General features: G+C 38.8%; 1 protein-coding gene across 7 annotated transcripts in view; it reads right to left on the bottom strand.

Annotated features, from left to right (window-relative positions):
- Positions 1-15,414, bottom strand: part of LOC117821516 (cyclin-dependent kinase 17-like) — a 48,656-nt gene that overhangs the window by 14,560 nt on the left and 18,682 nt on the right. For all 7 annotated transcript variants that reach the window (XM_034695867.1, XM_034695863.1, XM_034695868.1 and 4 more), the window contains 2 exons: positions 7,312-7,445; positions 1,811-1,936 (listed from right to left, as the gene is read on the bottom strand). In XM_034695867.1, coding sequence (XP_034551758.1) covers positions 1,811-1,936; positions 7,312-7,445 — 260 coding nt within the window. The remainder of the gene's footprint in view (positions 1-1,810; positions 1,937-7,311; positions 7,446-15,414) is intronic.

Consider the following 15,414-nt stretch of genomic DNA (forward strand, 5'->3'; position numbering starts at 1 on the left):
ACTCATATTTTTAGACCGGAGGTTGCCGCTTGGTTTTACCACAGACTTATAACAATGTGCTCAAGATGAGGGTTAATATCTAGAATGAATTTATAACTTTCCTGTTACATTCAAGAGTCTCAAACTTAAATGTTAGCTAGAAAGTTGGTTGCATACTAATAGTAGCTAACATGGCACTTTTTGGACCTAAAATCTGGCCAGATGTCTCCAGATTTTCACTTTCTATTGTCTTTGTTTTTACTTATCAGTTATTGAGATGAGATTTGCCAGATTATTTTTGGTTTTGAGTTAAAACCTGGAACAGAGCAAAAAGGCATGATTACAACATTTGACCTCCGCAACCAGAGATTGTATTCACAAACAAATGGCCACCATATGAATACAGTCTAATAATTTTGCCCTCTTAGAACATTTGAAATTAACTTCAAAGTTCCTTTGAGGAACCTGAAGTGTGACTCAAAGCTGAACCATGGTTTTTAAAATGTATAATTCCTCTAATTAATTACAGTTTAGTTGTGCTGGTACCTCCTACATACATCTTAAGGCTCAGTAAGGTAGCTGAGGTTAAACAGTTTGACATTGTAAACTGGTTTTAAATTCATCCTAGTACCTATTTGTTTGATCTTATGCTGTACTCCTCATGACATGTATGTATTTACACAAGCTTTCAACATCTCACCACTTTTCAGTCATCATGCCCTCTAGTCCCTCCTTAAAATTCTCTGCCATTTCTGTGTGTTTTTCCCTCCCTTTCTTCCTCTTGGGCTCACATCAAGGTGTCCTGGTGTGTAATCTTTGTGAGGAGGGGAGCTGCATGAGATGAGTCTGAAACTACTGCTGAATTATTGATTGATCTATTACATCATATGCATACAACAGCCCCTAAAGATAACCAGCCCAACGCAAGCATGTCAGGAAATTTCAGCCACTCATTAACATTGCAAAGACACAACATCTCTTAAGTCTATCCCTTTCTCCTCATCCAACCTTACACCATAAACCTCTCTTCTACCCAGCAAACCTCTCTTTAAAGATTCCTCCCTTTCATCTCTGTTTGACTCCTGCAGGAAAGCTGCGTCATTAACTCGCTTCAAGCAGAGAGCCAGAGACAGAGTTCAGGTCCTTTTAAATAATTACAGCAAAAATGGCAGATGAAGGGCCAATCCTTTATGCTTGTCCATAGTGCAGAGAGACTTTTTGCTATCATCTTTAACATACAAGTGCTCTCTTACTTTATTTGGTTGTGTATTTAAAACAGAAGTACCTCAGCAGCATACACAAAGAGACATAAAGGGACATGCTTCATATTTGTGTAAATCTGCCTATTTCTACCCACCTTCGCCTCTCAATTCATCCAATAGCAGCAACTCTCCCCCCTCCCCTTTCATACCCATAATGCTCTTGGCTTGGACACACAATACTGAATGAATTTATCATTCATCCCCCTACTGAGCCATTGTACGCTCAAAAGCATAACTTATAGTGTATCTAAAATTAGCATAGGTCAATGCCTTGCCAATGTGTGTGTGTGTGTGTGCGTGTGCGTGTGCGTGTGTGTGTGTGTGTTGCAAGACAGAACTGCCTGAGTCAGCTGTTTGAGTACACAATAGCATTAAAAGTACATATACCTTCTGTTTCACAACAATGCAACTTCACAAAAAGAAGCACAGACCAAGCTGTACTCACAAACATACATCAACCAAAACATCACCAAGCCATGACTGGACTAAACTAAGTGAAGTAGTCTCACTTGCTTTGCACACACATACACACAGATGCAAATTAGCACACAGACACAATGAGCACTGACCAATGAAGCGCGTCGTAGCCTGCGGCTCATGGGCTTGTCAAAGGGCGGGCTGTTCATGGCAAACTTCTCCAAGTAGCCCTCCGGTAGCCTGATATCAGCCGGGAGAGACAAACGCTTGTTGATATCCTAAAACAGGGGGAAAGACAGAAAAAGATTCAAGAGGGAGAAGGTCATTAAAAAAACATGTCACACACACATGAGGAATCAATTATGATTTTATTTGTATTTTAACCTTCATTCTAATTTGTAACCCATTGATAGTGCCTTTAGTTGAGAGGAGTTTCCATTCACATTTAACACCCACCCATTGATATTTATAATCCCAAAGCATTTTAACACAATTTACAGTCCTATAATAAAATAAACTTGGCAGTAACATTATGGACTTTGTATTGCTATGAATCATTTTTAATTGGTGTAGCGTTAACAAGTGGGTTAACCCTCAAATTTCTCTCCTTTTTCATCACTTCTAACCATCTGCTTTTATTAGAGCACAGTTGGAAGTTATTTTGAAAAGGTGCCGTTTGCTATTGTCAATGACTGCTGAATGACAATATAAATTAAATTGATATGTCAATCAAACTATGAGTATGATACACGCTGCAACGGATATTTTACATAAGAGATAACATTTCTCCATATTCAGCCTCAAAACATCATAAAAATGTAGAGTGATTTTTAAAAGTCACTTTTTTAAAATCAAATTTAGAGGAAGATTTGTGATCTTCTTCTCATTTAATTTTGTTGTGAAAAATGTATTAAGTTAAATTCATTGTTAAATCCAAATGTTAAATATAAATATAAACATAAATATAAATATAAATGTAAATATAAATATAAATATTAAATATAGATATAAATATAAATATAAATATAAATATAAATGTTGCTCTAAATATTTAGCTGATATGCAAAATCACTCTGCAGCCTGTATCAATCTTTGAAGCTTTTATTTTGGTATTTCCGCCAGGCGGCAGTGTGACTTTGCATATCAGCTAAAATATATAGGATCGCGGAGCAACATTTAACATTTATATTTATATTTATATTTAATATTCATATTTAACATTTAGATTTATGTTGAACATTTAGATTTATATTTAGAATTTGGATTTAACAATGATTTTAACTTTATATATTATTAAATAACTATTATATATATTGTGAAGAAGATCACAAATATTCCTCTAAATGTGATTAAAAAAAAGTGACTTTTAAAAATTCACTCTACATTTTATGATGTTTTGGAGCTAAATTCGGTGTGTCCAACTTTACAAACGGCGCCCCATATGTTAAGGGGTTGTTGAGGGATTTGTACCAATCAGAATCAAGCATCTTACACAACCGGAAGATCAGCAAGCGAGCCGGGTAATAAGTTATAATAACACATTTGTCACTGATGACTTGATGACACTAGTTTGGTATTCAAGTTCTACAGTTTCAATGTACATATCTAACAGCATTAACAACAATATAAACAGTATATCCTCCTTTACCACATACTACTTTATGTGCAATGAGCTTACACCCATTGACAGAACTAAATGCTAAAGAGGACAGCGTAGCCTCTGTGAGCAGATGCACATTTTTGTGTCTTTCAGTGTATCCACAGGTTATTCCAGGTCAACATTTCCTTTTTTGGGTGCTGTTTATTTTTTTCATGTGCTGATAAATTGCAAAGTTGTCTTGTATCACTGTTTACGTCCATTGTGAGGGTTAAATTAATATCTGTCTCTGTCTTTTTACATTGTTGTCAATTCATTTCTGTTGCACTGAGGTCTGAGAAAACAACATTTTGTAGCAGAACTGACATTGAAGTACCTTAACCTCAATCTTAGTTTTAATCTTACAGCCTGACTAGAGAATTGAGAAATTAGATTGAAGTCAGAGCTTAACGACTAAGTCTTTAAAATGGGTTCTGGCTGCACATTTATGCACATATCTCTTTATGTTTATGCTTATAGCTGATGGGGGCTCGGATTGCATTACAGATGATGTATTCTGCTTCTTTTACTTAATGCAACATCGGTTTACCTGCAATCAACTGACAGCTAAAATGCTATTTAATAATACTGGTCAACTAAAAACAGAGACCAAAATTATTCTGACACACAGGATAGTACCCTTTGCTTGTTGTTTTTATTTATTTTATCATGTTGTTTTATTTATTGTGTTTTAATCTGTCTGTAAAGCGACCTTGAGTGTTTTGAAAGGCGCTTCTAAATAAAATGTATTATTATTATTATTACCCCTTGCCAATAGATTGTACACAGAATCTGTCAATAGAGAATTGCTCATATTAGCACAGCAGATACATAGGCCTGTCAAATTTATCAAGCTCTACCATTATCAATAGAATATCATCATTATATATATTTTTTATTAGGTCCATTGTGTTTGTCGATTATGGTTTTTACTACAAAGTGCATCTGGAATGAATACCTGTGACCCTCAACCTATCACTGTTTGGCCCTTTCTTCTCTACAGTTGCTTCAATACAATTAATATGATGCTAGTTTTCCTACAATGCATCACTTCCTACTGCTATCCATGTAGGGCATGTTCCCCGGCAAGATGCCAATCACATGTTGTTTCCATGGCAGCGCTGACTGGCTGGCCCTGTCCCAACAGCCCCATGGTATGTGTCCTCGCTGTCAGCGTGTGAAATGATATGTGTGTTTACATGTGAGCGGTAGTGGGGTGGGGGGGCAGAAAGTGCATGTGTGTGCCCGAAGATGAAAGGGAGAGAGGGGGAGAGAGAGGGATTTTACGCCTTTAATGGTTTTAACTTAGCTCAATGGCTAACATAGCAACATACAGGGTTACAAACAAGTCTTAACCCCTGAGACAGTGGCACACAACACAGAATTTAGCTAGAAAACAAATACTCACACACACTTAATACAACAAGAAATGCTATGCATGCAGCATGAGCACATGCTCTGTAAAATGAGCTGTAAACACATGTAAACACACACCTAATGACTTTTAGTTATTTACACATTTGAAAGCTGAATGTGTGAATCATAAAAAAATGAAATAAATATAATGCTTCACCATGTGCGGTAAACACAACAAGCTAGGGTTGCCTTTTCTCCCAGAAAATACATCACACAACACATTTTGTCAAATGTATTACCAAAACACTGAAAATGTCAGGCAATTTGTAAACCCTTTGACTACACTGCTCTATAATAGGACAACAACTGACGATATGACACTAATGCCCTCTTACTCTCTGGCAAAGATTGAAGCGCTATGCACATTAAGCACACACAAACACACATGCCCCCATACTCACAATGCAGAATAGCTCTAGTAGCTCCCTCATTGTCCTCCTTAAACGTGTCTTTCTATACACTCACACACATGCGTTTTCCACGATGCATGGCTCTGACCTGCCACATAACTGCACTCACACTGACAGACAGGGAGAGAGAGAGAGCCTGGCACAGTGGTAGAGTGCCATCCACATGCTCGTAGGAGGAGGAGGAAAAATAGGAGGAGAAGGAGGAGGAGGAGGAAGAGGAAGAGGAGGAGGAGGAGGAGGAGGGGGAAAGCAGGAGCAGAGGAGAGAGGAATGGACAGATTCCTGAGGGGAGAAGGCAGATGGGGGGAAGGGGTGAACAGTCGGCTGTAAGAGGAAATGTTTTTCTGTTCTATCCCCCCATCGTTTTGCCCTCCATCTCTCCTTCACCCTCTTCCTTCTTATCGTCTCCAGAGCTCTGTTCTTGTCTCTTTCTTTGTCATATCAGTAATTATTCCTACTTCCATAATTACTCCCTCATCCCAGCATTTTTCCTCTCCTTCTCCACCCTCCTCCCTTCTTTCTGTCTCTGTGGTAAAAATGGTCCAAATTAGTCCCTTCCACCGTTCACAGAAGTCGGAGACAGCAGCCTGTGTGTCCAGAGGCATTTCCCGTAATACTGCTGCACTCATCAGTCTGCAACTCCTTTAAACACACACACACATGCACAGACTCTGGCCAAGACATTAAGCACGTACTCAAGGATGAGGCAAAACAAGGCTGCTAATAGATCCTTTGTTTTACTCCAAATGGCAGTGGTGCAGTTACATCGACATGCAACTTATCTTATGTTAAAGCTGGTCAAAGAAAACATGGGTCAGTGTCTGGATTATGCTATGCTATGCTATGCTATGCTATGCTATGCTATGCTATGCTATGCTATACTATGCTATACTATGCTATGGCTCTGTATTGCATCCAATAATAATAATAATTGATAAGACTAACAGAACATTTCTAGGTACTCAAAGACAATCTACATGAAGTGAAAAATAAAAAATAAAAATACAAAAATGAAAAAAGATTAAGACATAATGATGTCATAATATATTGTACCATATGGTATAATATCATAAGTATCATATTGTATTGTGTTGTATCGTGTTTATCATGCTGTATCACATAGAATTGCAGGTAACATCTTTGTATTGTGATGTATCGTAGCATAGCCTAGCTTAGTGTATCATATGTAATGCATTGTATCATATTGTATCCTATTCTATATTATTGTATCATATTGAATCTTAATGTGACCTTTTGTGACATATCATATGTTATTAAATTGTATCGTATCATATCATATCACGTCCTATCGTATTGTATCGTATTGTATTGTATCGTATCGTATCTTGTCATATCGTATCGTGTCATATCATATCGTGTCGTATCATGTTGTATCGTATCGCACTGTATCGTATAGTATTGTATCGTACCCACATGTACACCTTAATCCTTGGACTTAAATAAAACCCCAACAAAAACACTACGACAAAATGTATGGCTTTAAAATAACCTTTTCACTAACTAAATGTTCATTTTTTAAAACAATAAATACTTAACATCCTCGCCACCTAATAAGCTCTATTCATTCAAAAATGAATGAGGGGGCTTGTTAACACATTACTTTTTTGCTGCCAGTTGACTTAAGTATCATTTTTAAAGATATACCAAATGTTTATGCTTTTTACTAACTTCATACAATTATGTGGAACCTGCTGACTGAACAAGTTTAAAGTCAATGTTTCTATTTGTTTGAGTGTTGGTACTGCATTTCTGTGGTCATTATCAATTACTTGTATTTGTCAGTTTAGTACAATATATTGCCCCTTTGTAAAACATGACATAATGTCTTTATTTTTTTTTATGAAACTATGACCATAAAACCCAGCAACAACATATTTTTCATTGTAAATTATATTTTTGCTGATTCCTCTCTGGTGGACAAACTATGCATTATTAACCAAAATCCTGATTCTGCTTGAATATATATTCACCATTAATGCTAGATCCACAAAAAACTAATAGAAGTGGGTTCCTCTCTCATATACCTCCTTAGTTCCAGCATCTAAAACCTTTAGGAAGTCTGCATATCATTTCCTATTTTATGAGAATCTGCTCTGATTATTGAGGAAGTGCTATTTTTTTGGGGGGTTAACCCAAATTGTATTGTCTATGTGTCTTTGGTTTCCCATACCTCATTCGAGATGCGCCGATGGTGGTTGTTTCTCATTCGGACCCTGACTGGACTCTGGACCTCATCAGAAGATGTACCTGATGCCTGGTCACTCTCCCCATCCGAACCCATCTTCACATTCTCATGGACGATACCTGCAATACACAGACAAACAAACTGAGTGTTATTTTGAGGTAGTTAACTATATTTTCATTCAACTCAGGTTTTTAAGAATACCTTTTTCCTCTTTTGTTTCACAGCTCTATATCTCTTTTTGTGTCTTTGTTAAATTCTGTTCTTCCCTCCATCAATCTCTCTGTGTACCCATCAGAGGACACTGTGTTTTGTATCAAATTTCATTCACCCCTCTTAGAAAGCAATAGTGGGATCCCAATTCCCAGATGATGGATTGTACCACCAGCTATGAAGGGTTCAGTGTGTATAAAATGAGGTAAGATGAGGTCAGAGATCGATATCACCCTGCATGCAGTGGGAGCTTTCCCGTCTCTGCCTGCCACCCCCCACACCTCCACTAGCCCATTGAATCCATCTGATTAATGAGTCACGGTGCAGCAGACAGGACTGCCTCCTTCAGAGGTCTGTGTGTAAATGTGGGGGAGGGGTCTCGCTCTGGGTGTCAGTGTACATGCCTGACAGCTCTCAAGTTTGGGTCATGTACAGCACATACAGTATAGGTGTGCACCTGTGTGTGCTTGTCATTGTATTTGAGGGCCTTAAGGATGGCCAAGCTCACTCCTAGAGCTAGCAACATCTTACTTTACCATCACCTACTACTATTTACATCTTAAACAGCCAGGGTAGTGACAGAAGGGGGGAAAATATGGGGATCAGGGGGAGGATGATTTGGATAGGAAGACGATGAAGCAGACTGAGAATACTCCCTTGAGTGATTGTGTCACATGAGCCATGAAAAATAACAATTGAGAGTGAGATAGGTACAGTTATTTATCATGTTGCACAGTGTGTCAGATGTTGAGGGGGGGCTACACCACCTGGGGCTGATTCTAGGTCATTTGTGTGTGTCTTTCACAAAGTCAAGGTTAACATTAGAGAAAAACAAGCTAGTTCATGGACTCCGCATGAGGTATAACATGTTTAGATGGGATTTATTGACTGAGGACTAGAATTGCTGGTCTATATATATTTTTACACAATTAATAATATTTACTCATGTCCTTTTTGTATTAAACACACACGTAGAAGCTAAAATATTTATTTCACTGCTTTACTAAACCATTGAAGACAAAAAAAACTAAAGAAAAAATATTAGACAAAAAAATAATTTACTTATTTGCAGAAGCTAAATTGCATGCCAACTAGATTGGTGCTTTTCTGACTAATACAAACACTCAACTATCTGTGTAAATCCCAGTTCTTAATTTCAGCCTACATCTGTCTTTAGTCTTACTATCTGTTGACTAAAGCAGCATATGCTCATTAGAAAAACACAACAACACAAACACAACCCATCTGTCTGAATGCTTAGTAAACCTCCTGGTAGGTATTTAAATCTCCAAGTCTTGGGTAATGCCTGTGGCTGCACAGTCAGACACAAGAATACAGGCTCTCCATATAGAATGTCTTGTTAAGACAACTGAGGAGTCAGTAGTCATATCAGGAAGCAACCTGCACAACCCTGATGTTGAAACATTAAACTCAAGGTAACTGACACCAGAGAGAAGAGAAACTGATCCAGGATATCAACATGCAGGCAGACGCACTCACATGAGCAAATGATCAAAACAGGTGAGTATCCAGTAGTGTGATTATGTCACAAGTCTTTCTCACTTTTCAGAGAGGGCCTGATCTTGTCTGTTTGCGTAAATAATCAAGTGATGCAGGTGGATCAGACAAGTTCACTGTCCTTGTTGGAAAATTCCATCCCCTTAGCCCTGATAATGTGATACAATGATGTTCTGCACAATCTCTTTCACGATAAATCAACTAAATTACACATATTTCAGAACCACTCTAGACTTTCTTATTTGGTCTCCTGCAGGTTCTTTCTGCTCTGTGTCCATAGAGCAGACGGTGTCATGAGCTACCACTGTTTCCCTGTGTGAATCCAGGCTGGCCCAGTTAAGGTGTGCTGACTCCCTGCTAGCAGTCCTAGAAGATTGAGTGGGCTGCTTTTTGGGCTATCCTTACCTCACCTAACTCTGCATGTACTCCACTTAGCAGGAAATTCATCTCTGGCACAAGTTGGCAATGCCTCAGAAAATGATAGAGTGGACAGGATATTCAAAGAAGTGAAGCCCATCAAAGAGGAATAGAAATATTGGATTTTTTTTGTGATGAGCCCTTACTCGTGGCCAGGCAGACAATCTTGTAGGGTTTCCCAGGGGTTCACTGTGACTCCCAAGAGTCAGTAGTGACTGTCTACTATTAACCCACTAATATTACTAGGTTTTGAACTGAATCCTTCTACATTTTACACTCAGTCCAGGAGCTCCCATATATTTGTTGAATAAATGATGGCATCCTGTTTGAATTTGGCAGGAATAAAGATCCTGCAGCCATTGTGCTGACAAGCAAATTAATGAAATATTTAAAAAGAAGAACATGAAGGAGTGCATGAGATCCCAAAAGATACACAAACTCAGTGCCCCAGGCCTACCAACTGCATTAATGAATATTAAAGTAGACACATAAAGGAATTTATATGTTGGAACTAAGAATGCTGCAAGCTGGGGGATTTGTCAACTCTGAGAAAAATGCCAATGTTAAATGTCTTTGTATCTAATAAAACCTCAAGCCATAAGATTATTCTTCACTTAGTGTCAAACAGAGTAAGAAATCACCCGTGTTAGGGAGCAGCAATGAGAATACACCTATATGAGCTTCTCTTTGGTAAGTGTTACTTAAACAATCATCAACTGAACTTAATTTTACCTCTGGAAAAAACACCAAATTTAAAAACTTACTGTCCTCTGTTATCACTGCAGTTTTGAATCTTTTACATTGGAGGACCGGGAAGCAGATAAACTGTATAACAGAGGTGACACTGGCGAGACTTACCGATACGGTTTCCTGGAGGACGGCACGAGTCCAGCACTCGAAGCATACGGAAAGGTGACAGCCTCAGTGGGGTGTCCCTATCCCCCATTCTAAGCCCCTCTCCTATCCTAGCCTCCCCAATTCTTGGGTCTCCTGAACTGGGAGCACGGGCCGGACACCCTTGAGGGTTGTTTGTCATATCCATTGTTCCAGAGGATTCAAAGTACTGCAGTTAAAATAGTGATTAAAAATTCAAAAAGCACATTTCACACCCCAAAAATATGTATAATCCAGGCCTTCTGCGGGAGTTAAAGCCACAAGAGTCAGGTCTTAGTGTCCCAGGTCTGGGTGGGCCACCTTGGCTTCAGAAGTTGCTGCCACTCAAGGGTTAAATTTCCAAGACAAAATCAGTAGATTTCTGTACATCCGTAGATCCCCACACATTAAAGAGCAGGTCTTACATCGGGAGGACACTGCAGACTGCACAAGCACACTAATCACAATGCAACTCCCTCTGCTACTACTCCACTTTAGCACTCTCTCGCTCTCTCTCTCTAGCTGTAGACACTCCCTCTCTCCACCTCTCCTTCTTTCTCACTCTTTTTTCTCTCTGCAGTCACACTCTGCCTGCTGACTAAGGAAGGTCAAACAGCGTGCAGGTAGATAAAATGCTGCAGAGACAGCCCGACACGTACACACACGCACACACACAAATGCTGGGAACTGTTACACCCCATGATCTCTGAATAACAGGTGTTCTCTCTCTATCTATGATTCACACCGACACACACGTGCAGAGACCCAAACTTACGGCTCCTCCACCTTATAGAAAGACAAACACTTTCATTACATCTCTCCTTCTTTGCTTCCTCTTCTCCTTTTACTTTATTTATAGCCCATTGTCCTCCTCTTTTTCCTGTTGTTTTCCTCCTCCTCTCAGATGTTCTCCTTCCCTGTGTCCTGCCTCTTCCTCCTCCTCCTCGATTCAGGCTGTTGTGCTGCTTCCCTTCTTTCCACTCCCTCTCTCGATAACTCCCTCCTTGCCTCTGGCGCCCCTATCAGTGCTTTCAGTGTTGTCAGTCCTCCTGCTCCCTCCCTTCACCTTGCTATTACTCTCCTCCCTCTCATGTAATACCAATCACTTGCTCTCTCCATCTCTCTCACTTTCTCCTTCTGTCTCTATCTCTCCCTGCCTCTCTCCTTTTTTCCCAGTCTGGGTCCGGACATGGTTATTGAATACATGGTATAATTTTCTCTTTCCAATCCCCAAGCAGATGACAAAATCTTAATGCATGATCATCCTCTTTATTACCTTTCGTCCTCTCTCTCTTCTCTTCTCTCTGTATCTCTCTCTATGCTCCGTCCTTCCTCCTCGCCCTTTTCCTCCAAGTCCTTATCCATCTCAGGCACAGAAACTGAAACCCTGTGGCGTTTGAGTGACGCCTCTGGCATCTTCTCTCCTCTTTCCCCACTCTACATTCTCTCCACCATCCTCATTTTCTTTCACCCTCCACCCTTGAACATGAAATGCAGGCCATTACTCATGCTCAACCTCAACCACACACACTGTGCATCCCTATAAATATATGCGCAAATGGCTCAGTGGGACACAACAACAGAGCACATATATTACAAACAAATACATTCATCACCCGAGGTACTATTTTAAAAGATGAAGAGTGGGAATCCTGAAGTTTCTCCACCTCAAAACACCTTTTTTTGAGTCTGACAACAAATTCCTCATTCAAATTGTGTAGCATCACCAGAAGGGGGCAGTGATATAAGAATCAAAAGCCTGTATTTCATTTGGTATAACCAGAATGCTTAAAGGTCCAATTATGTCCTAAACATGATGTATCTCTAATTAAGAAACACTTTTGGGGCTCATTTTCTTACCTGAAGCAACTGGCTATTAGTTAAAGAGATAACTTGTTTGATTGGGCAGGTAGAAAATATCATGACTTCAGTGGCTGGATGTTTATCCTAACTTATGATATCTTGACTTTTAAATCATACATTATTTTATTTATTTGCCCTTGAACTGTTTTTAGATTCAGTTTTGATATATTAGATAATTTAAAAAAAATTGTAATGTGTACGAATGCATTAATAATAGGACAATGATCTATTATATTTTCAAATCACTGTGACAGGAAAATTAAGGAAGATGACTTATCTGTTTTTGATACTTTTTTTTTCAAGTTATATTTTTTGGCCTTTTTGCCTTTATTTGATAGGACAGCTGAAGAGAGACAGGAAATGTGGGGAGTAGAGAGCAATGGAAGACATGCAGGAAATGGTCGACCAGCCGGGAATCGAGCCGGCAACCTCTGCGACGAGGACTGTGGCCCCTGTACTAGGGGCACTTAGACCGCTAGGCCACCAGCGCCCCGCCTGTTTTTGATACTTAATGTATTTATTTCTATTCATTACCTTTTTATTATTAGGTATTATTAGGTATTTTTTTAAATATTACTTCAACTGTTGATTCTGCAAAATATGCCTTGTTAAACATATTTTTAAGTAGGGCTGTTGGCATAAACTTGTTATTCAGGATGAAATTCATTTCTACATTTATTAATTTATTCTAAATCATGTGTTGTTTTGTCCCTTTTGGCACACTGTACTTTGGCTACTGCAAAGTTTCCCTGTGGCACCACGGCGCTTCTGAAAGGCACATTTCACTTTAAAATACTCAGAGACAGATCAGTTGACAGGTCAAAAGTAATATGCACTATTGTGAAGCAGAATTCAAATATCACCAAAGTACCCTGAGTTTGAGCTCTCATCTACGACCTAAGCAACTGATGTCAGCAGTCTAGTGCACCACAAAGCTCTATTTTGGAGTGTGCTAATCACCACAGACCTGGAGATGAAACACTTTGATGCTGTCTCCTGCCTGTAGGTCATGGTTTCAGACCACACTTGTGTGGCAGTGCGGCATGTGATTAACAATGTGATTCATTAAGTATTAACTAGTGAAATTCAGCAATTATTCACAGTACAAAAATACCTTTTTTTAAGATGTGTTTCCTTCTGGAAGTTTGATTTCTAAAAATGTAGAAGGACAGTAAGACTGCTGGGAGGAACTTTTGATTTGTGTTGATTTTGGCCTCCCCTGTTGGCCAAGATGCACTATTAATACCTTTGCGGATCTTGTCCTATACATGCAAAAGTAGTCCTTTCTGACTAAGAATCTCATTCTGTTTTCTTCTTAGAGTAACTCATTATGAATATTTGATAATGAAAATATAAAAGGAGGTTCTTTCTTGAGCATACGTTCAATTGTCTGGTCTGACATCTGCCCCCTCATAGTGGTAACAGCCATTCATTTATATCTGTTTCATGTCCAAAAACTTTCCATGAGGGGATTCAAGATGTTAAGTACTTTTGATAGTGCACTGGTTGTTGATTCTTTTTTTTATATATTTCTTTTAAATTTTATTTGCACATCATAAAAACAACAACAACAATATATGTAATGGAATTGAAAACATTGTGCAAGGGAGTTTAGAAGCCCCAAGAGGCTTATAAAAATACCTTCCCTCTTGCTTAACAAAAAGTTATCAAAAGCAGCAATACAGATAAGTTACCAAAAATAATTCCATAACTGTACATTTACAAGACATAGTAAAACAATGATGTATATCAGAGAAGTATGTCGAGACTTGTTAAATTAGGGACCTTTTCAGATGCTTTTTGAAGGATGATAAAGAAGATGCTTCTTGTAAAGATCTGGGCAGATTGTTCCAGAGAGATGGTCCTTTGTATTTCAAGGTGTACTGATTAAGGGAAGGTGAATGTTTTTTGAGTGTCTGGTATTGTAAGAATGAATGTCTGAGGAAAACTTAAAGAAATGTTTAAAAGTACAGGGCGGGTCTCTGGTTTAGTGTACATACTTATACATAAACACACAGGTCTGATCAATGTTTAAGAACAGGTAAAAGTTTGTACTTTTTGAAAAGAGGAGCAGATGAGTCACATCCCTTTGTTCTGTTATGCATCCATAAGTACGTGTTTCCTGTTGATACGTACACCATAGGACCATGAGAAATAACATGAAAAGAAGTGTTCAGAACATAATTGTGTGGAAAGGCAATTGCATCCAAAATGTCACAAAGATAAAGCATCAAATGCCATCTTCCTTCACAATGCTGCATGGGTAGGATTAACACGTTGAAAAAGCTGTTCTTCAAGTGATTCGATAGCTGTGAGATGAAGCCATCACCTCTCCCTTCATGTCAATAATCTCAAGTGTCTGTTGTAGGCCTTAACTAACCAAACACTGTCATGCAGAAGAGCTCGCACACCCCACATGTCAATAATGCTGCACTTAATTATAAGACCATTTACACAAACACACAGTCATATTTGGTCACAGCTAAGATGTAATTGTCAAACTGGCTTTGAAAGGTAAATATGTGGGATTTTCTGCAGACCGAACACTTAACACATTGAAATCTTGTATTTAAGAAAGCTAGGTGTGGAGCCTGTATAAAATAAATATTTTGGATAGACGTAGGAGTGCATTACTCCATGTGATGTGCATGGGATGTTTTTCTTTTGGGCCTATACTCTATAATTAAAACTCAAGTCATGCAAAGAGTAATGGCAGTTTTCATTGCATTGACAGACTTATATTGATTTAATGTTCTGCATCCTTGAGCTTAAGAAGTCAAGGACAAAAGCGCACCACTCAGCCCTCCACCCGTCACTGTCTCTCCATCTCTTAGTACGCCCAAGTGTAAGTGTGTACTGATTTCCATTTGCTCTGCAGCCACTGCCATGCAGATTTTTCACTTTTCATGCTTACTTGCTTGTTCTAAAAACATATTAGAGCTTTCAACTTAATACATTATTTTCACCATTTTTACCCATAAATTCCTCAGTCTGCCTCGAGTCTAGGGAGACAATACAAATCAAAGTGCATTTACCATCCCAGAGGAATATACACACACAAAGAGCAGCACACTCACGTAGCTGGGAGCGAATTTAGACTGCGGTAATTACCTCTAAACCTTTTATCTGCATCTGAGGAATCTTATTATTCAATTACTGGGACCAGAGTGCCTACTGTAAGCTAGCGGCTCAGAGCATCCTGGTCCC

Source organism: Notolabrus celidotus, chromosome 11 (genome assembly GCF_009762535.1).
Source record: "Notolabrus celidotus isolate fNotCel1 chromosome 11, fNotCel1.pri, whole genome shotgun sequence".
NCBI lineage: Eukaryota > Metazoa > Chordata > Actinopteri > Labriformes > Labridae > Notolabrus > Notolabrus celidotus.